Source organism: Leptonotus elevatus, chromosome 2 (genome assembly GCF_054856555.1).
Source record: "Leptonotus elevatus isolate MCC_2025b chromosome 2, RoL_Lele_1.0, whole genome shotgun sequence".
NCBI classification, from domain to species: domain Eukaryota; kingdom Metazoa; phylum Chordata; class Actinopteri; order Syngnathiformes; family Syngnathidae; genus Leptonotus; species Leptonotus elevatus.
In genome coordinates this window covers 41,916,028-41,937,873 of record NC_141240.1, presented here as the reverse complement: position 1 = coordinate 41,937,873, position 21,846 = coordinate 41,916,028, and the positions used below count along the sequence as shown (strand labels likewise).

Sequence of the window (21,846 nt, the reverse complement as noted above, 5' to 3'; positions counted from 1 at the left end):
AATGGCGTGAAGAAAACAGGAAGTGATCAAGAAGAAGCAGCTTAAAACAAACCTAAGAAATGTTTGTGTGTTTCCACATTTGGACAAATTCCCGCAGAAACCTGCACCTGTTGAATATCCAAATGGGGAAAGTATAAAACAAGCATAAATGTCGGCCCGGCCCCGCCCTTGTTAGCAAATAAGGACTTCATAATGCTTGACTGTTACAGCACTGCGACGACAGCGCCCTCTTGTGGAAACGTAACAGAATACAGACTTTAAGGCAATTAAGTGCACTCACTGTACGGTTTAGTCGTCGATTTGGTTAGCGTGTTCGCTGCCATCCGTCGATCTGCTGACATGTCTGTTATCTGTACATTATATACATATTTATCATAGTGGCATGTGGGGGATAATAAGATAACTGTGCCCCAGACAGTTGAAAGACAATTGCATTTATTCCTTTACAAAACAAGCCCAATTGGTTAAAAACCTTTAATATATTGTATAAAGTGTGTAATGCCGATGCAAGAGGCGCAGCATGCATTTACATCACGTTCTTTCATCCACTGCAACACAAGAAAGGAGCTCAAACAACGGGGGGGGGGGGGGGAGCGGCCATTGCGTCAAAGCGTACTCGTCGTCCGTCGTCGTCCGGCAACAGTCTCGCCGCCGCTCGTCCTTCGGACTATTTAAGGCTATAGAACATCTGTACAACAAAAGGTGTTATTGACGTTCGATGACATAAACTGAACAAGATCACATCCAACACAAGCGCTGCACTCGCGCCTGCGCCAACCTGAGGAAAGCAAAAGATCCAACCGCAATCCGTAACATTCATTAACAGCTATCAGACCGTCGGCGGCGGCGGCGTCGTCGGCGCCATCGTTAAGACAGCTGTGGTATCGGATGGCGTTCATGGCGCAAGCGGTCACACGGTAATGCAGTTGCGCTTGGTCGGCGCGATCCGAGCAAAAGGAAAGCTCGGAGGCTTCGTGAAGATCCAACGTGTCCATCTGCTCGCGAGCGCGGGTCGCTTTGATCAAACTAGGATTTGACAGCAGCGCTTTTGGAAAGCAGTTGGTGATAAATCCAGCCGTCGCCCTGGTGGAGAGAAGCGCAGCTTGAGTACGCGCCGCATCGCTTGCCGGCGACAAGGAAGAGGTTCCGCTCACCTCCCTGTCAAAGTATCGGGTCCTCCAAGACGTTTCCGTGTCCACTCGGTGTCGCTCCTCCGAGCGCTGCCGCTCCTCCAGGATGCGCTTGTGCTCCGTGGCCTTGTCGACGTCCTTCTGCCGCAAGGCCTCCGTCACGTGCTGCCACAAACGCCTGAAACATGGCGTGCAAATACGGTCGGCAAAAGTCGACTCCCGGCGAGAACTGAAAATCACGCTATTGCAGTCATTCTTAAACACAGCATTCTTTATGATAAGGCGTAATTATGACAACTCAGCAACGTGATTTTGATCTCGTGTAATCTTCCTTTTAAACGAGCTGTACAACAACCGCGTTGTTTTTAAAAACTAGAATCAACGGTTTGGGATTTGTAATAGGTTTGAGGTGAACTCATGAGTACACACTCACAAAAAAATAAAATAAGAAAAGAGCGAGCAATGATGATGACATGTCAAATTGGTCAAATTACCGAATGAACAATACCGAGCTCTCTCGGAGAGTAAAAAAATAAATAAAAATTGTAAATGTTTAAATAAAACTAGAATCAATTGGATTCCAGAGCAAAGCGGTTCTTGGGGACAGATTCTAAGACCAGTTCTGATGAGGACCCCGTTGGAGCTTGATGATGCGGACTTTGCATCATTGGGCTCACTTGTCCTAGTGAAGGACGAGACCAGTTTGACAGTCAATTGAGCCCCACTTCTCTCCTCAGGCAAACGTTTCATTGCTCCCCCGCCTGCATTAATTGCTGTTGTGCCCATTGTTCTCTCTCTCGTCCCTCCCAAAGTTGCTCCAGCGCTCTCTCACCTCGACCCCGGATAATAAGCCGAAGGACAGATGGACTCATCAGTTCTCTCCGCTGCCAGTGCCAAGTAACTAAAACGTCTCTTATGTGATGGGTCAAATTGAGCCATTTCAAAATGAAACAAGTCAAATGCGTGCAAATCCTACAAAGCGTCATCATCGCGACACGTGCATAACATTTGCGACAGGAGTTAAGTACGAAATAGTGGAGCGTCTCGTCCTTGGCCACACCTGGATTCGGTTGGTCCTTGCTTCTCGATTGGCCGGACACGCTTCCTTGTTACGGGCAGTTTGGTGACATCGACCACCCTGGCGTCGCCGTTGGTATACGCAAATTCCAAGGTGCCGTTCCACTCGCCCTGAATGCGGCACGCCACCACGTTGGTGGCGTTGTGTTTGACCTCCGCCGTCACTCTACAGTCGGGAAACAAACGCATTCAGGATCACGTCGTCCTCGTCGACTTCCAAAGGGAACGCAAAGTCCTTACTTGTGCAATTTGCCGCCATAAAAGGGTTTCGTCTGGAAAGTGATGACGGCGGCGTAGCCCGTCTTGGCGCAAGCGATGTTCACTTTGCCTCCCAGTTCGACCCACGGAACCGTCAGGATGGAGCGTGCGTATGCGCACGGCAACGTGAACGTGTATTCTTCATCGTGTTCCAGCAGAGTCAGGCAGCCTGATTAAGAAAAAAGACCCGTCAAGACATCAGCGTGACACTTTTCACGTGAGGCGAAACCCGCCGCAAAGCCGGCGCTCACCTTCGCCTATCATGGAGACGCCGATGGACATGCCCATGAACTTGCTCTTCGTCCACACGTGAGTATTGACACACATGCGCCTCTCCTGGCATTCGGCATAGAAGCCGGACACGGGGGGGTGATGAGATACTTGCTCTGCCACAAAGCGTACTTGGTAGGAATCCTGGGAGGCGGCGGGGGCGGGGCTTCCCGGCGGGGACTCGTCGGAGGGCGACTCCGGCGTCTTGGGGACTTTCCAGGAACAGTGGAAGGTCTCGCCGATGATGGGATTGTACGGCTTCTTGGCAACGGCGCCCTTGCGGCCCTCGTGGAAGGAGGTCAGGTAGTATTCCACAAAGGCGACCATGCGCTCCTCGGGGCCGCTGCCGTCGGTGATGGCCACAAAGAGTTCTGGGTGCGACATGAAGTCCGCGTACATCTCCAAGAGGGAGCGCTTCTCCAAGATGAAGGTGGGCAGCACGACCTGGAGGACAGTCGGCAACATTCAGTCTCTCCGCTTCGACGTATTATGTAAACAATTGCTTCCGTGTTATTTTGCTCAGAAGCATGACATGCGTTCCACACACATGAGCAAGGCATCCCCAAACGTCCACGAACACCGTAACAATACCGCAAGTGATGCAAATGGAGCTGCCGTCCACATTTGCATCAAAATGGCGTCACATCATTGATGATTTGCTAACCAGTAACATTTGATGAATAAAATAGTTTCACAACAGTTGACACACGTCTTCATTTAAATGTGATTTGGACTCAGAGAAGTATTTGTTGTCTTATTTTGTGAAGTTTTTAAAGCCAGCTGTGAATGTATGATGCCACCAAATCGGGAACAGGAAAGCCTTTGTGATGAAAGCAAGCCATCATTCACGAAATTAATCCTGGTTGATGTCAAAAACCTCGGCTCACAAGTTGCCAAAAATAAAATCAAAAAGAAAAGAAAATGTGGAAACAAACACCGAACCTGAGGAGAGCAGTGGAACGCATGAGGTGAACTCCGCGGCAGGCAAGTTACGATGCGGGTCACAATCAGTTTTTTTGTTTTGGTCGTCATGTGTCAGCACGTGGAAGTGGACCTACCCGCGTGAGGTCCATACCCAGCTTGAGCTGCGAGAGCAGGTGTAGGATGACGCTGCGCTCCTCCTCCACAGCGCACAGGTCCTCCTCCTTGTCTGTGAACGAGTCCACTATCTCATCCTCGGGATCGACGTCTTCCTGCTCCTGAACCGGAACCGGGACCAGAAGCAGCAAGACAAGAATGAACGAACACGCGGCGGCTGCGAGGCCGAGCGTCTTTCGGAAGCGCCGAGCCGCTGTCGTCTTACCCCGGACGAGCTGCGGGACTCCGGGCTGCCGGGCTCCGGACGGCCCTCCTCGAGCAGGCCCTCCCCCGTCGTGATGCTGTCCAAGGAACCGCTGCCGTTCTTCAGGATGTCGGGCAGCTTTGGATCCAGCCACTCCATGGTGGATCCTGCCACGGGCCGGGGTTGCAGAGCAGCAGGTTGGAAGGTACTCGTGAGACGAATGTCCCGCCCGTCCCCGCCGACACTCGCAGCTCCGTGCACAAACACGCGTAGCCCGCCTGCCACAACCCGCCTGACTTGCGCTGCACGAATGGTTCTGGTGGAAGCGGAGCGGAGTGCAACTGGACCCTTCGGTCAGACGACGGATCACACTAATTGCCCCGCCGACAGGCAGCATCCTCCTCCTCTGATTGGCTCAGGACTGTCGGCGGGGCATCTTTTGATGCAAGTTTAGGGGCGGGCCGATCCCATTCAAACTCACCTTGCTCGTTGCCAGGCAACTTCCTCTGATTGGCTGTTGCGATTGAGGCTGCTTGATGAAATATGCATTAAGTCATAAGATCTGCTGCAGAAAAGTGGCACATTAGCTGCTTGGTTTCCGGTTTCTTGTGATCTTGTTCAAGTCAAACGTGATTCTGACATGTTTGCTGTACGTGTGCAACATACGGCGCATTGAAATTCCAATTAAAACACTGCGTCGCCAGCGGTGCGTGGATATTGTAACGACCTGAGGTCCAATTACTGTTGACACAGGCGGCAATAGTAGGCCCAGCTCCCTATCAATAATTCAAAATGATTCCACTGTTTGCCTCGATTGGGTGGAGGCCTGTTGCACATCTATGATCTGAATTGTAGGCCTCTTAATGAGCACAAGCGATGTTTCCCTTTCATCCCAATTTGAATCGATGTCGTCAAAGAAAGGAAAAGCTGCCCACCTCCGATGCAACCCGCCTGCCTGGCCACCTGCTGCAGGTTGAGGATATGAAAGCACTCGTTGAGGCAGGTCATGGTGGCCATGGACGTAGCCTTGAGCATGAGCAGGTCCTGGTCCAAAGAGGAAAGTCCAGGGGCTGCAGGCAGGCCCTCTATGCCCTGGATTAGGTCTCGGTGCTGGCCTTGGGCCTGGCTCATCATCTGGAGGGGGAAGCGTACGGTCACGGGTGCGAAAACATTTTATTGACATGCTTCACATTGCTTTCTTTTGTAGAATTACTGAATGGTGGAAATACATGGAACAAGTACATCAAGTCAATCAGTGTATGGAGCGCTCAATTATTTACTTCTCTGGCTTCCATTAGATGGTCTGGCAGCAGTGAGCGCTTGCTGGAATACAGTGACGAGCCCTTGTGTATCTGCCAGTTGAATAAGGAGGAGGGGTTCTGGCTCGGTCGGCGCACCGACATGGGTGAGCTGCTGCCTTGAGACACCACGGAGTAGCTGCGTGACTTGGGCGGAGGATTACTCTGAGCACAGTCACAGAGTTGAATTCAAGTGAAATGATATTTCTGGCCTGTTTCAAAGCAAGTCTTACCTTCCCCATCGCCTCAGTGTGATGCTGTGTGCAGATTTGCAGTCTGCTCACCCAGTGTTGCCTCTCTTTGGCGTCGGTGGCTAAGAATGACACGAAGGATTTAAAAAAATAATAATAATAATAATAATACATGGTCGTGGTTACTCCAACACTGTCCAAATCCAGCTTGATCCTTGCATCGATATCATGCAGCAGAACATAGAAAACATCCACATCAATGGGGATGGATGAGGACGGGAAAAAGCAAATTTTGATTTGTAAATCTTAAATATGTTTCATGTTACAGGTTAAAACAGGAACATGTTTAATATTTAAGACCAGACAAATGAACTCTTAACACATCTCAGACCAATATAATCGAATGAAACATAAGATCATTTGAGAAGTGCGTTACAAATAACATGTATTATTATTATTATGATTTGCCTTTTGTTGTCCTTGGTCAGGAAGAAACAAATGATTATTTATGTTTGCACCAGGGCGAAGAGACAACAAATTGGAATCAGAGCAAAGTGATGACCAGGAAGCAAAGTGTCCAAACGCACCCCTGAGCTTGTACTGCTCTCCACTGATGGCATTGACAGTGAATGTATGCGAGTCCTCATCACTGGGGGAGATAACGGCCCCCGCCAAAGGGAGCATGCCGCGGGGCTTCTGAGGCCGGGACTGCTCATTGACAAAGTACTCCAGCACACCTGCCTCGTTGTTGAGGACAAAGAACCTGCAAACATCAAGATGAAATGTCCAATCGGTAAAGTGAAAAGGTTTGAGGGCTTGTGCGTTCTCAAGCAGGGGCAACTCACCTGTACTGCCAACCTGTCACCAGGTTAGTGTACTTCATCAAGTAGCCATCGATATTCTCCATGTGGTCACTGGCATCCCATGTGATCGTGCGAAAGGATACAAACAGAAGATAGAAAGCGTTGATAAACAAACAAAGGTGATGTTTGCACTGCCTCGTAAACTTGTCTGGCCAGAACAGAAACTGCGACCAAATGCAACGCCCGAAACAAGGAAGTCGCTCGTTGTCGTTCTTTCTATCACACCTGCATGCACTCTCTAATAAACACACAACACGACTCGAGGCAATAACTCGCTTTATGGCGTCATCAAGCCGAAACAAAAACAAAAACAAAAACCTCACCTATACTGCCAGCTCTTGGCACTCGCTCTCCCAGAGCTTGGAGTCCTGTTCTGGGGAAATACATCCAGTTTGCCTTCGTTGTCCGTAATTCGTATTGCCGTGGTTTCGCCTTGCATAGTCACTGGCAAAACCTCTGCCTTTAGCTTAGCCGCAGTTAGCTGGCCTTAAGAGAACTCGTCGAAACAAGACAACGTGATTAAACAAGACCAAGTTCCTTTAAAATGTAGTATGACGTTCAAAATCGATTTCGCATTGACCACGCAACCTACAAAACCCCATTTGTTTGTTTGCTACATTGAATAAAACATGATAAAACATGACCAGCTAACTAGCTTGACAGCCTTCCCGGTAGCGCAAACGGAAACACGTCACGTGACTCCTGATCGTGGGCTTCAGAACATTATTATTATTTTATTGATTTATTTTTAAAGCAAATGCATTTTTCCCCAGTACTGTACTGTATTTTAAAGCAAAATTGGATATTTTAAGTGGCCAAAAAATAATTATTATCTACATCCTCGCGGAAGAAAATGGTTTGCTGTTTTTTTTTTTTTTGACGTAAGTGTGGATAAAACCGTTCCAATGTGTACTGAAAACAAAATCACCCACGACTGAGGTTGGTGAGAATAAACAGTGTTTTGTAATAAATAAATATAATAATTTCCAGTGGTATTCAATATGGATAGCGATTGTGCATTGCTATTTGCAAGTTAACATTTGCAATTAAGTCAGGGTTTAAAAACTCTTCAAATGTGCCGTTTCAGGAAAATAACAAAATAAATAAATAAATAAACAAAAAATAAATAATAAAATAAATATGTTCAAGATGCGTTACTGCTACTGCGTGCAATCACGGGGCGTATAAGGAAGTTAATAAATGCGGAAGATTAAAGTACAGTACAGGTTTGCACAAGTACGAGCAGGATCGAAATGCCCGGGACGAAAGTTTGCATCTTGGGATCGGGAAACTGGTACATGTAATCCGTTTTTAAGACGCGTGTCTACTCGTCACAATATTCTTTTAGTTCAAAATGTGCATCCGTGTTTTCGCTTTTCTTGTAAACTTTCTTTTCTGTATAATCACAGAAAGAGAGAAAACAAACCGATTGGAATGAGCATGCAATTTCAATGCAAAGCGTTTCAGGCTTTGAACAGTGGTCAAGCTTTTCAATTAAGTAGGTTAATTGCGAAGGTGCAACACATTCCTCAAATCTGACTGGCCATAATTGTTGATCAAATGAAAATCTCATTTGCACTGATGCATTCAAGTCAAATTTAGCTTGTCGTAAATGTTAAAAGCTCCAGGCGAGTTTGTCACCGCGTGCATCAGCATTCAGCACTCATTAATTAGTAATGAGCTACACTATTTTTATTTATTTTTTTACATGTGAACTAAGGATCATTAAACTATGGCTGTGCAAGCTGAATGAGATACCTGACGAGTTCCTGATTGGAGCAAATGCAAGCGTTACAACTGACCAGTGTTATAACGGTCGTCAGTCCAAAAAAAACCGCAGTTTTTGCTTTGCACATTTAAATTCGATGTTTCCCCTCCTCCGTGTAGTTCCCACAAGAGGGAGCCCGCGTACCACACTTAGAGAATCACTGCATTCGGAAACCGGCCGACGACTACTGTGTTGATTGACTTGTTCACACATCCACACTTGTATGTAGTGATGGGAAAATGAAGCTTCATGAAGCACTTGTAATATTTTTTGACTCCTCTGGATGCCACTCTTGTAATGTAAATGTAATCAATTTCCTTTGCACTCGCCTTTATATTTAAACCAAGAGCACCATCTAGGGGAGTCAAAAAATATCACAAGTGCTTCATGAAGCTTCATTTTCCCATCACGACTTGTATGTATTGATAGTCTCTTTTAAGACTCTGTCATTAGGGTTGACACAAACCCACTTTTATGGTTTTGCTTTCTTTTAAAGGGGCTCTTCGATTGCCAAAATCGTCGGGCGCAATGTCAGATCGTCAAACCGGTTCGACCCTGTGGTGAACATGTGGGTTTATGAAGAAGTGATTGGTGGGAAGAAACTCACTGAGATCATCAACACGGAGCATGAAAATGTCAAATATTTGCCTGGTCATAAGCTGCCAAAGAACGTGGTAATTATCCAGCATAAACGGATTCATTACGACTTTATATTTCTAAATGATTCGAGCCTACAGTTTAGGTTGCCGGTTCGGTGTGAGGATGTGTGTAAGTCGATTAGAATTTGTTGTACCTCTGTGAACAACAAGGTTATAAAATGGACTTGCTTCTGTGTCATCATAGGCAAGTTCAGGTCTCCTCTGCCGGCCCGGTTATGTTGCGCAAATTGCGTTCAAAGAATGTCTTTCTTTATTTTCAGGTTTTAGCCTATCGGATAGCGTCCTGCAGATAAATGCCATGTCGACACAATTTAAAGCAGTGTTATAACCTCTTCTTCTGTTTTGTTAACGTTATCTCATGTACCGCACTCCAGTATCATCCTCACACTGTCACCGAATTCCCGTACAGGTGGCGGTTCCAGATGCGGCCGAGGCCGTGAAAGGAGCAAAGTTGCTTCTTTTCGTCACCCCGCACCAATTCATCCGCTCACTTTGTGACAAGATCAAGTCTCACGTTGCAGACGGGGCCATCGGCATTTCACTCATCAAGGTGAGATTTCCCGTGATGGCAAAATAAAATAGCTTGATCCCGGCAACAAACTGCCTTCAGGGCATCGACGAGGGTCCGGACGGATTGCAGTTCATCTCTGACATCATCAGAAAGGAACTGGAAATTGAGGTCTGCGTCTTGATGGGGGCCAACATTGCCAGCGAGGTGGCAGATGACAAGTTCTGTGAAACCACCATTGGTGTGACACTCTTTGCATTTTCATTTTTCAGCGCATCACTTCTTCCTGCATCTTGCATGTGACTGTTGTTATTTGAGTTGCTATTTTTGCGGACTGTTCCCAAAACGCTAGGTTCGACAAACGAGGCAAACGGACTTGTGTTCAAAGAGCTGCTTCAGACTGCCAACTTTCGCGTCACTGTGGTGCAGGAGAGCGACACCGTGGAGCTGTGCGGAGCCCTGAAGGTAAACGCGCGCGCGGCGTCGAACGGGGTCCACCAGTGAATGGGAGCAAATGATTCTGCGCCAATAGAACATAGTGGCGGTCGGGGCCGGGTTTTGCGACGGCCTGGGATTCGGGGACAACACCAAGGCTGCGGTGATCAGGCTGGGTTTGATGGAGATGGTGGCCTTTGCCAAGTTGTTCTGCCGGGGCCAAGTGAGTTCCAGCACCTTCTTGGAGAGCTGCGGCGTGGCCGACCTCATCACGACCTGCTATGGTGGACGGAACCGCAAAGTTGCAGAGGCTTTCGTCAGAACTTCCAAGGTGACAAGTGCATCTTGCCGGCAAATACGCTCGTGTGAAAAAGTGTTGGAATGCGCTGCGAAAACGCAAATCTTAAGGAAGATATCATTTCTTACGTTTCGCCCAAATGTGCTGATTTTGGTCTGATAAGTTATTTTTACTTAAAAAAGGATTGTCAGACAAGATCATTCTGCTTATTTTAATAATTGATGATCTTATTTGATCAAGCAGTCTTGGCATTGAGTGTTAACAGCCAGTTGGAAGTACTGTGAGGCTTAAAACAAGCATTTCCCACATTTCAAGATGGATAACCAACATCAAAAGCCCTGAACTGGGGTTTCTTATTTTAAGATTTTGCATAATCTAGTAAGAAGATAAATGGGAAGTGTGGAAATAATTAGACAAAAGTTTAATATAGCACTTTATTGTAAGCATTTTTTCTTTTTAAAATCAGTTTGTGGTTTTGTTATATACACTAAGCTCATTTTTCCTCATCCTGACCAGTAGCTCGGTGGTCTCGTGGGAGAGTGTCTACCCTCAGACTGGGAGGTTGTGGGTTCAATGCCTGGTTGGGTCATGCCAAATATGTAAAAAAAGGGACCTCCATGCTTGAATGTATTTTAATCAATATTATTATTTATTTAGTCCATATTAGTTGTTTTTAGTCTAAAAATACTATTTTTCAAGACCGCCATGGTTGATATGGGCCTAGTATTTTCTTCTTATTTTTTTTTAAGGTCAATTGAAGTAAAATTGTCTTTAATTTTGCTTATTTGAAGTCATCATTTATTTATTTTACTATATTTTTTTCAGAAAATTTCTACTTTCCTTTTTGCAGTGTGTTGCTCCGGAATCACATTTTTTATTTCAGTTCACAAGCTTACAGTAAACGCTGAATTGATGCACTGCTTTACAAATGTGATACTAAAACGACATGAATTTAAAAGCATACCTGAAAAAATGTATGTCAAAATGATGTAGCAACAAAACGTGCCAAAAGCAGCCCCGGAGAGAAACAACGTAAAAGACGACCAAAACAAGGAAGGAACATGCAGCATTCAGTACACATCATTAAAAACATGTTTGTCTTTTTGTCTTCATTAGTCCATTGCAGAGCTGGAGGCTGAAATGCTCAATGGACAAAAACTGCAGGGTCCACAAACCTCGGCTGAGATATACAAGATTTTACAAAAGAAGGGCATTTTGGAAAAGTAAGTCAACGAGACTCCCCGGCAGACACTAAAATTGGACGACATAGTCAGTTCGTTAGTAAGCCTTCGTTTTGACAAATGATTCTCTTCCTCTTTTAGGTTTCCGCTCTTTGTGTCCATATACCAGATCTGCTTTGAAGGCAAAGAGGTGCAAAAGTTTGTCTCCTGCCTTCAGAACCATCCAGAACACATATAGAGTGACGGCGGTACTGTCGCGTGCCTTCCGTCTGGCCAAAATGGGTCGACAAGATTCATGAGCTGGAAACGTCAAATATAGCCCAATGAAACGTTGGTCTCGTCTGGGCTTTTACTGTCTTGTCATTTCCTGTTTTATTTTGAAAAGTCGAACTCTCCTTTCGTTTCACATCACTTGCTCGTCCTCATGTGGTCAGCGTCAACCCGGGTTCTTGATTGTGTGCACCGGTTGCCCTCATGTGTTTGCGTCTGTCTCGTGCCAACGTGTTCTCGTTTTCGTGTTTACGATCACTCGAACCCAGTCACCGTCTTAGTCTTCAGCCTTGTTGTCCTGTCTTTTGTTTGTAACTTTTCATAGCCACAGTATAAAATTTTGTTTGTAAATTAGATATCCTCCTTTTTGGAGCGCCTTTCGTTCAACCTTTTATAACATGTTTTTTTACGTTTAATAAATATCTGCTTTGGTGGCCAATTCTTCTCTCTGTGCCCGAGTCCTAAATCCGCCACACATTGTCAAACAGCACTTTTCAAAACGTAATTATTATCACCAGAGTTCTTGATATGATGATCTATCCTTGCATCCCTTTTTTGTCACCCTTATCCTCATTAGGGTTGTGGGTTTGCTGGAGCCCATCCCAGCTGACTTTGGGCGAGAGGCGGCGTCCACCCTAATTGCCAGCCGATTGCAGGGCACAAAACCTGCATAACAAACAATCATTCACACTCACACGTAAGGACAGTTTGGAGGCTACGATTAACCTAACGTGCGTGGAATGTTGGAGGAAACCGGAGTGCTCGGAGAAAACCCATGAACGCTACAGTATGCGAACCCATATACATAAATACGTGCATTTAAAAATGTCTGCACATGCAGGTTGTTTTATTCTCGGGGCATTCAATCGATTGCAACTGACTGTGAACCGTCTTCTAAGACACCCCAGTTGAGATCATGTGATTGACTGTCATGACTGTCGGGGGGCGTGGCTTAGTGGTAGAGTGGTCGTCTCCCGAACCAGAGGCAAGATACTGAATCCCCATTTGCAGTAGGTGAACATAAAGCACTTTGAGGGCCTTGAAAGGTGGAAAAGCGCAATCTAAATGAATTACCATTAATCATTCCGATGCCCTGAGAATACCATGACCTGGATGAATGAGATTATTATTATGATTATGATTATTATTATATTCCATTCACTCGTAACAATAGTTGTGGTGGAATAACCTGATGGATAAAAGCATTCCACTTCTGGACGTAGCCTAATTAACCTTCTGGGAAGTTCGTGAATATTAGATGTAGCATTTCAAGTTCAATTACGAGCGTGACAGAATATTCACATGATGATCAGTCGTCATCGAGATCGACACCCATTTTGAGTCCAAATCGACGGCAATGCAGACCTATTTCATCGAGTTATGCATTGAAAATGATGGCTCATCATGTCGAAAATGTTATTTATCAACAACAACCTTGTACCCAGACTTTAAGCTGCACTTTCTCTTTCTTCCATTCTGAGCTCACTTCTAAATTTTGCCCAGCCCTGATAATAGTCTTACGGTAATAAAAGGTTGCAGAGAACGTAAACACTGCACAAAAAGCCGAATGACGTCACAGCCTTTCCTGATGCAAAGAGGCGAATAGGAAAGATGGCTCACTCTGATGCTTTGTTGTTTTCCTACCTTGCATTATTATCCACATTGTCTTTTTCCGAGTGCCATAAAAAGCTGCACAATTATAAAAAGCGGCCATCAGTGAAACGGCGTGAAAGTCGAATTCTCGTCGCGCTGGCAGTGCGTAGTGACACCTCTTCTGTTGACAAACGATCTTTTGGACTCCTCACGCCCAGCCTCAGCACCAGCGCCGGCGACGGCGCATCCTCCTCACGCGCTCGACTCGCTCAGCTCCAGGCCAGCCCCTTGCATCACGACACCCCCTCGTTTGGCCGTAATGTCTGTTTATATAGTCCATGTTTCGCCATGCCCGATGCCGAGCGCCGCCTGACTCCTTACCTTGCGCCGCCGCCGCCGCTGCTGTTGCTCTTTGTACGCTGGTTGCTTCTGGTTTCTTCCGATGCGCCACTTGGAGCCGCGGATGAGGGCGGCGGCCTCCCCCGCTCTTTGGCCGGGGACAATGGCCATCACGCCGCCACCACGCCGAGCCCCACGGGGCTGTTTCTCGGGACCCCCGCTTTGACCGAAGGTGAGCGTTTGACGAGCTCACTGTTGCCTCGACGGGGATGCCATTTTTATTCCTTTTTTAGGGGCGGTTGGGGGGGGGGGGGTGTCGCTGCCGCTACTGTTGTTTTGGCCCATTCTGCATGGAGCGCGTTACCATGAAGTGATGTATAGGCCTACATTTAAAATGAACTCTTCATTGGTTTAGGATTACGGTGTAGAACACAAGGACCAGATGAGGTGATATGTTGAGGCGGCACATTGTAATCCGGTGTCGCTCTGCAGATATGGAAGTGTGTGTCAGCAAAAAAAAAAGCAGCAGCCTGTATTGTGATGTGATATCTGCTGCGAATGAAAGCAGCATCTTCTGTAACAATTCCAGAGCCCCGGTTTGCCCTAAGGGTTCTGGTAAGAGACACGATGACGCGTCAGCTCTTGCCGGGGGCCTCAGTTGGGATTTATGTCAACCACACCTTGATCAGCTCCACCTGGACAGGAGGGAAAGGCGAGGCTCTGCTATGGGTGCCGTACAGTCCCCGGAGGAGCGTGACCCTGGTGGCCACCAAGGAAGGTTACGTGCCCGGCCCGCTGCCTTGGAGCACCACCAAGAGACCCAGTGAGTAAAGAACCTGCTGGAATGGAACCGGCACACAAAAGGATTCGTTGAAGGGGTCGCCAAGCGTTTTGAAACGGTTACTTTTTGAAATAACAAACTTGCTCAAATGATAGATATTATGATTCGTTTGTGCTGATGTACTATTTTGACTAGATAAAAGGAGTGCTTTTGACCAGGTTGGCTAAAACTTTAAGATTCGGACTATATCATGACTATGAGACAAAATAATACATTTGGCTCAAACAAATTTGAGAATTTCTTTGAAGACAGTCCCAAGTATCATTTTCTTGAGTGTACAACACGTTTCAAAAATCGGCTTCCACGAACTCATGCATCATTTCATGGATCCGACACGCTCGCGTCCATTTGCGAAGCTCATGCATTGAAGCGCATCTCGTTGCAGTTTTCTCCGCTGTGACGTTGCAGCTGCTTCCTCAGAGGCAAGGCAACATCTGGCTGTTTGAAGACACGGTGCTCGTCACGGCCACGCTGCCCGGTACGGTCGGATGTGGCGCGCACGTCCAGTTGCCATCCATCGGGATGGATTGTTTTCCAATCGTGTCCCATTTTTGCAGACAGAGCTTCTCAAGCAAAGATAACGATTCCCAAGAAGCTGCTCGCGTTACCCGACAACAGCAACGTGACGTCGCTGACAGCTTACCTGACGGTGCCGCAGTTAGCGAAGGCGTGTGCCAACTGCACTCCAGGCCTTATCGTCAACACATCAGGTCAACCCCCAATATACCTATATAGGAAGACGGTTAGGAAAAAAATGTGTCGCTATACAAGTAAAGTTACACAGTCAATTGTGTTGAGTCAATTTGACTCTCGAGTGGGACCCAATAGACTCCGTTCCAGAGTTTACACTTGGAAGAGAGTCAAATAAAGAATTGAAACAAATACAAGTCACTCAAGGGTTGAGGAACAAACTCACGACATTCAGCCTGGGAGACGGCCCATCGACTCCATTGTCGCTCGTGTCACCTGGAATCTTCGTAGCCCCACGAGATCTCCAAGATCCAAGATCCAAGCAAACAGTAGAAGCTCGGGTGGTAGTGTGGCAGTCTGCCAAGCTGAAGTGCTTGACTCTGCTCCTCAACCCTTGAGTGACGTTTATTTAAATGTTTTCCCATTCTTTATTTTTCTCTCCTCCAAGTGTAAAGTTTGGCCCCACTCTAAATAGAGTCACATTTACACGACAGAATTCACGGTGTCGGGATGGCGGTGGAAACATAAATCACGTATCTTACAAAAAGGTGAAAAGGCTTTGAAGAAAGTATTGCTGCTCCATCGCAACGCATGATTGTGCAGTTTTTAGAAGCATTGGGCTGAAGCCGGTGGCAGCAGTCAGCGTCCTGCTGTACGCGGGAGGCGAAGAGCTCCAGGTTCGAGGGCCCATCCAGTTGAGCGTGCCTCTGGGGAGAAGCAGCCACCTCCGCACCTCCGACACCGTGCCGGCCTGGGCCTTGAACCTACAGACAGGTACGAGCCCACCCGGCTTCAAGCGGGACGTGTTTCTGGAATGAATGAGTGTACTTCAAGGCGCCTGGGAGAACCGAGGTCTGGGAATAGTGCGGGCGGTTGATGAGGAGCTGGTTTGGACCTACACCGCTTCCCACCTTGGATATTGGATGGCCGCGCCGCTGCCTTCAAACGGTGAGTATGTGCGAACGGCTTCGGCGGCGTTACAACGCTAATCGCTGATTTCAACGTGTCAGGTCACGGAAGCTCCCTGGATTTGCTTTCCCATCACTCGCTGCTGTTGGCGGGAACACTGGCAGGAACTCTTGCGCTTGCGATCGGACTTCTGTCTTTGCTGTTGTGTCAATGCGGGTAAGAAATCACGTGCCTTTTGTCGGATCCGACGTATTTCTCGCAATAATCCATTGAAACGTTTCCCCGCAAGTTCCCAGCGAGAGCCCAGCGGGAGACGAGCCCGTTTTTCCAAACTGGCAGTGGTGAAAAGAGACCAAACGACCTCCATGCACATGGAGGAGGGTCTGCTTTTCCACTCAGGTGCGAATATGCTGGCGTCCTGCACCGTCCAGTGCGACCCCTTGTCCGCCCCCAGGCACAAAGCCAACTACAACATCTACGTGGACGACCCGGCCGGTCAAGCCAAAGCTCCTCTATACGAGAATATTTCTGCCGATCGTTTGAAAGTTGCCCAAGTACGCTCTCGCTACATCAACAACGACGAAGTATCCCGGCTTATGGAGCAGAACCGCAGCAACGTAAACGTTGACGGCTTCTTTTCCGACAAGCTGCTTCACATCTACAAGCATCCGGTGGCAATCGTTCAGGCGCCCGATATGTTCGGCAACCAAGAGCCGCAGAACGCCGGCTGCAAGTCCGCCACCTTCCCCCGCAACGGAAACGAGTCCGAAGCGCCAAGTAAAGACAGCTACGCGCAGACGCTTGGCAAAGTCCAAAGCGGCCAACAGCAAAGCAACCAAGATGATTCCCAGCCGCTAGAAATTGCTCCCCCAAGCCAAGGGCCTCCTGCCGTATGGGGCCGCTACAGTAACCTCCTGGAGTCCTCCGTCTCAGTGCCGGGGACTCTCAACGAGGCGGCCGGGATGGAAGGCTTCGGCGGCGGCATTGCCGGCATTGCCGGCGTTGGCGGTCACGGCAACGCCAGTAAGCTGCAAGGGATCTCAGAGCGCACCTTGTTGGAACTGACCAGGGGCAAGTCGTCAGCGTCCCACCCCAGGGCCTGGTTCGTCTCCCTGGACGGGAAACCGGCCGCTCAGGTGCGCCACTCCGTCATTGAGCTCCAGAGCCGCCGGCGCCCTCCCAGCAGCAACGACACCAGCCTGGACTCCGGCGTGGACATGAACGAGCCCCAGCAGCATATCCGCGAGGTGCGGCGGGAAAGGACGTCCGTCCGGGCTTCCTCGCTCCCGCACCCGGGCAGAAGTGGCAGGTATGGCGACGAGCAGGATCTGAGCAGCAGCGAGAGCGGCACCACGGCCGCCGGCACTCCGGAGGAGCACTCCCTCAGGAACATTCTAGATGGAAGCAGCGGCGCTATTCCCAACATTCCCGAGGAGCAAGACGCGATGGACGCGTCCAGTACTCAGGAAGACAGCGAGCTGAGCGGGACGCCCCCTCCGCGCCGCCTGAGGAAAGCCAAGGAGAAGGCGAAATCGGAGAAAAGAAATACCAAGCACGCTCGAGAGAGCCGACATCAAAGCAAGCGCAAATAGAAATCCCAGCGTTTCCGCTTTCCGGGAGCCCCCGGCCGGCTTGCTTCTCCGCCCCCTGCTGGCAAATGTTGTTGTTGCGATTGTTCAACTTTGCCAAAGAAATGTTCTGTTGCAGCATCAAGTACCTGCAAAGGGCAAACGCATTCTACGATCACCAGCAAGTTTCCTCTCAAGGACTTCACGTCCCACAACCCGAGCACTGAGGGTGCCTTCTTTCTGCCTCGAACCATGAAGTCGCGTAAGACGGAGTTCATGCTTGGTGAGGTTGCGGGACAGACACAACACAGGACAACACAATGCAGTGCACTTATCCTCACCATCAACGACTGCCCACAGCACCTATATACTGCCCCCCCCCCCGACCCCCCACCCCTTAGAAAATACAAAAATACGACACTGAGATACTCAAGCTGGGGAGGTCATGACATTTGTAAAACTCAACTGCCATTTTTGAAGTGCATGAAAAGTAGAGGACTTGTTTTGGGGAGAAATCCTTCCCACTGTAGTCCGAACGTAGTTTCCTGAGTGTAAGCGTTATTTAAACTTCATCGTTGCTGTACGTGTTTCCTGTGAAATGACATTTGGTGCCTTGGAGAGTCGCTTGAACGTGTTCCGTATTCCTTTACGCCGTTGCGTTGTCACTTCTTGTACGCAATTCATGTTCATGCCAAATCCAGAAATATTTGCAGCAAAATTGATGTTCAAAACTGAGCACTTTTGCCAAACGTAGTCTTCCATCGTGGATTCAGGCTTGATTTGAAGTTTTGTGTGTGTAAATACTCAACAAGCTTCCGTTATGTGACTGTGATGTTGTCGCTTGTGCAGTTTTCTTCTACGCTTAAAGTTGAATTGGTTTGAAAAGCTTTTATTATTATTATTTATTATTTCAAATCAATGGAGCAACAATATGAGCTTTTAAAGGCTTATAAAAGAACAAAACATTCACTCAAGAGTTCAATTGCCGAATGTGTTTGTATCTCTTTGACAGCCATGCCATATTTCTTTGCAATGATTTTCCTACCGTATTCTTTTTTTGTGCCCCAAATGATTAAACACAATTGTTTCAAATCTGAGCCCGATCCCCACGAGACCTTCCAAGAAAAAGTCTGCGGTGCTGATCCTCCTTCACGATCTCGGTTGCACGTCAACGGCCGTCTTTGGCAAACAATAGCCCAAACCGACGACGGCTGCAACGGCACGCTCTTCTTCCTGATCTGCCGGACCGCCTTCTTGCAGACCCTCCCAGCCCCCCCCGGGCATGTGGCGGCCTAATTGGCTCAGGGTCCCAGACGCGAGGCAGGGATTATGTCTCATCGTGTGGGCCTTTTGTTTGGCTTTTGCTTTGTATTGGGAGAGCAAATTCAGGATCTTCACAACTTGCCAACACGAGCGTCTGCACTGCGAGGTACGCCCAAACATCTTCAGCCATTTTGTTAGGTTTGCTACGTTAGTTGGAATAGGCTTCAGCACAAATCAATCGGTCAATCAATCCGTTTATTTAACATGCAAAATCCCCATGGAACATGTTTGCAATACACTTTTACAATCAAAATCACGGACAATCAAAACACTTCACAATAAAATCTGGTCTAATGTTTGAATCCTATCAATCTAAAAGATCAACATTGGGGACATAATCACATTTTACACAAGAGGGCAGTAGATAGAGAGAGTTTGGCCAACAAGCTACTGCACTGTGATTGGTCAACTGCTGGTCACGTGACACGCGGACGCCATGTTGCTACCCTGCCGCTGGGATTTCATATCGTGTTTCATGTCGCAATCGTGCCTTGTTGCTCAGAATGGCGTTTCTCACAACCAGCGCCATTTTGATGCATCGCTTCACTGGAGACACGCGAGGAGCAAATTGTGGCAAGTGAAAGTCAAACGAGAGGACTTGAAAGCAAAAAACACTTCTTTGTTGTGCAAAGTCAAATAGCACCATTTGAAGTCGGTGGGACTGCACGATTATCAAGAGTTGTCATTGAAAATCAAAATAGAATTGATTTGAATGATAAGTCTGTGCAAAGTGAATGGACTTAAAATAAAATATTATCCATTTGAACTCTTGCTAAAACAGGGCCCATAATATGGAAATGAGTTATTGTGGATTTTGTGTTGTACGTAAAAGTTCTCAATATTGTACATGCGCAATTGAAAGCCATTTGTTGCGGGTCGTCTGGGTCGGAACCCCGGAATGCAAAGATGGCGACAAGTGATAGGAAAAAAGGGAACAGAGTTGATTTTGCTGAAAACAGACCCGCCATGCACAAAAGGCAATCATGACACCATTGATAAATATTAAAAAGAAAATATGACATTTGGTTGTCGGTTACACTGAAATCACGTTTCAATAAAAATTGAGGAGCATATATTCATTATGACAAACAAATGACAGAGGAACCTGTTCTAATACATTCATTGGTACCAGAAAAATTGCCTTTATTATCAAGTATCTTGCTTGTTTTATCAGGAGCCAAAGACAAGAAAAAAGCTAATGCATACGTCATCATATCTCTTGTTTCAACATATAATGTATGAACACAAACTGATTACATTTCCAGCATGCACAACGTTGAAAATCCACGTACAGTAAGAATATACCATATTAAAAAAAGAGAGAGAGCAATGATGATGATATGTCGAATCGGTAAGATTACCAAATGAACAATATTGAACTCTCTCTAAAAAAAAGAGAGAGAGAGAGAAAAAAAGAATATACCATATCAGCCTGTATCATACATGCAGTATTCCTTATATTGTCATATACATCAAAGGTAAAAAAAATAAAACAAGGGGAAAATATCAAAGAAACTTTACACCGAGTTTGTGGAAGAGTTATTTAGCGTGTAAAACGCTTGAGCGCCGCCCTGTGGCCGAGGGTAGCAACATGGCGTCCGTGTTTTCAGTTTTTAAAGAACTTGATTTGCTTACACATCATTTACAAACACATCCAAATTCCAAATATAAAACAAACTAAACATGATTTACACAAAAGATTTACAGTCATTTAAAGCACACCAAATTCTAATAGTCCAGTGATTTGTAAAATGTGCAAAGAGAAAAAGTTCTTTTTGTCCTTATTTTTTTCTTTCACGTGACAGAGGATTTGCCTGACCCGGTGTTTCTATCCACTGCCATATTCTTCATGCACATTTTCAGAGTTTGGCACAAACAACTGTTATAATAGCTTGGAACAATTCTTTTTTTTCTTTGGAAGATATGATTTTTTTTCTATCAAGCCATACATAATAGTGATCAAATTATTTAAAAAAAATTGTTGACATCAATTTGAAGACCAAATTACTTCAGTGCATTGATGGTCATCCAACAACTTAAACTTTACATCACCTCCATGTCTTGTGTCATTTATTTTTGGAAGAATCATTTTACATGTTAAAATCGATCTTTAAATGTTGATATTGTGAAATAAAGTCACAAAAATTGCATTTGTACGCTGGACCCGGTCTGGTTCTTCCTCTCCTTTTGTTCCAGAGCGCCAGGTCGCCAAAGCAGGGGGCTTTCCTGGAAATGGCTAAATGAATATTTTTAACAAAAGCGACTTGAAGTGTTTTTGTGTTTTCAGTTGGCCAGTCTCTCTCTATACCCCCCCCCCCCCCACACACACACACATACACACACACACACACACACGGCCAACGCCCCAAGCCCAACACAGCAGAACATCCCACCAGCCCACAGCCCCCACTCCCCCCAAGCCCCCACATCTGCCACCCACCACAACCCAACCCCTGCCGCTCCCCGGCCCCCAAACCCCCAGACACCCCCCTCCACCCGCACCACCACCCGCCCCCTACATCGTGAATGTGACCCCACCCAGTGTATATACATGTGTGTGTGTGATAGCAGTTACGGCAGGTTCTACAAAAAGGCAAACTGGTGCTAATAATAGTTGGCCACGGCCTGCGCTGACTGGTTAGAACCGCCCCCTCATTTGAATAACATTTAGACCTGACAGAGCGTCTGCAGCATGAAATAAATAAATGTGCGTTTTTGTTCATTGATTGACATTTAATTCTATTTATACATTTATTTTTGTATTTATTACGACATTTATTTTTAATTAAATTTTAATTTTGGGAATCTTGTTTTTTTATTTCTGTATTTATTTTTACTTTTATTTAAAAAAAATGGGATAGGTTTAGGTTTTTATTTCCATTTATATTTTTTTGTTGTATTTAATTTTTGAAGGAAAATTTATATTTTCACTTTTAGTCATTTATTTATTTATGTAGTCATTTATTTATTTTTACATTTGGCAGTTTTGGTCCTTCATTAGATTTTTGTTTTAAATGTGTTTAATATAAACAAGAGGACTTCAGACATTTTACAACTGTTAGAATTCAAGGGGTGTACGAGCGGGACACAAAAGT

General features: G+C 46.5%; 3 protein-coding genes across 3 annotated transcripts; 2 read left to right on the top strand and 1 right to left on the bottom strand.

Moving 5' to 3' along the window:
* Positions 1 to 413: 413 nt before the first annotated feature.
* On the bottom strand, positions 414 to 7,077 carry osbpl11 (oxysterol binding protein-like 11). Its single transcript, XM_086067523.1, has 13 exons — positions 6,693 to 7,077; positions 6,352 to 6,420; positions 6,094 to 6,269; positions 5,549 to 5,628; positions 5,298 to 5,480; positions 4,953 to 5,151; positions 4,039 to 4,184; positions 3,794 to 3,934; positions 2,717 to 3,179; positions 2,448 to 2,634; positions 2,191 to 2,373; positions 1,155 to 1,308; positions 414 to 1,083 (listed from the first exon to the last, which is right to left on the bottom strand). Exons 1-13 carry the CDS (start codon positions 6,806 to 6,808, stop codon positions 1,027 to 1,029), a joined length of 2,154 nt encoding a protein of 717 aa, XP_085923649.1. The 5' UTR covers positions 6,809 to 7,077; the 3' UTR covers positions 414 to 1,026.
* A 470-nt stretch (positions 7,078 to 7,547) lies between these two features.
* Positions 7,548 to 11,927, top strand: LOC147180084 (glycerol-3-phosphate dehydrogenase 1-like protein). Its single transcript, XM_086068286.1, has 8 exons — positions 7,548 to 7,663; positions 8,634 to 8,811; positions 9,206 to 9,346; positions 9,407 to 9,545; positions 9,657 to 9,769; positions 9,837 to 10,070; positions 11,154 to 11,260; positions 11,360 to 11,927. Exons 1-8 carry the CDS (start codon positions 7,623 to 7,625, stop codon positions 11,454 to 11,456), a joined length of 1,050 nt encoding a protein of 349 aa, XP_085924412.1. The 5' UTR covers positions 7,548 to 7,622; the 3' UTR covers positions 11,457 to 11,927.
* Positions 11,928 to 13,279: 1,352 nt separating this feature from the next.
* fam171b (family with sequence similarity 171 member B) lies at positions 13,280 to 20,901 on the top strand. Its single transcript, XM_086069594.1, has 8 exons — positions 13,280 to 13,652; positions 14,010 to 14,243; positions 14,647 to 14,739; positions 14,819 to 14,971; positions 15,555 to 15,725; positions 15,786 to 15,899; positions 15,962 to 16,076; positions 16,150 to 20,901. The coding sequence occupies exons 1-8, from the start codon at positions 13,430 to 13,432 to the stop codon at positions 17,450 to 17,452; spliced, it is 2,406 nt and encodes an 801-aa protein (XP_085925720.1). The 5' UTR covers positions 13,280 to 13,429; the 3' UTR covers positions 17,453 to 20,901.
* Positions 20,902 to 21,846: the final 945 nt, after the last annotated feature.

Excerpts from the sequence above, each read along its gene's own strand:
- osbpl11 (XM_086067523.1), bottom strand. The coding sequence starts at position 6,808 with ATGCAAGGCGAAACCACGGCAATACGAATTACGGACAACGAAGGCAAA. Across the intron at positions 6,421-6,692 it reads GCCAAGAGCTGGCAGTATAG|TGACCACATGGAGAATATCG; the intron begins GTGAGGTTTTTG and ends ATGGGATGCCAG. Across the intron at positions 1,084-1,154 it reads CCCGATACTTTGACAGGGAG|GGCGACGGCTGGATTTATCA; the intron begins GTGAGCGGAACC and ends TCTCTCCACCAG.
- LOC147180084 (XM_086068286.1), top strand. The coding sequence starts at position 7,623 with ATGCCCGGGACGAAAGTTTGCATCTTGGGATCGGGAAACTG. Across the intron at positions 8,812-9,205 it reads ATAAGCTGCCAAAGAACGTG|GTGGCGGTTCCAGATGCGGC; the intron begins GTAATTATCCAG and ends ATTCCCGTACAG. Across the intron at positions 10,071-11,153 it reads CTTTCGTCAGAACTTCCAAG|TCCATTGCAGAGCTGGAGGC; the intron begins GTGACAAGTGCA and ends TGTCTTCATTAG.
- fam171b (XM_086069594.1), top strand. The coding sequence starts at position 13,430 with ATGCCCGATGCCGAGCGCCGCCTGACTCCTTACCTTGCGCCGCCGCCG. Across the intron at positions 14,244-14,646 it reads GAGCACCACCAAGAGACCCA|TTTTCTCCGCTGTGACGTTG; the intron begins GTGAGTAAAGAA and ends ATCTCGTTGCAG. Across the intron at positions 14,972-15,554 it reads CCTTATCGTCAACACATCAG|TTTTTAGAAGCATTGGGCTG; the intron begins GTCAACCCCCAA and ends ATGATTGTGCAG.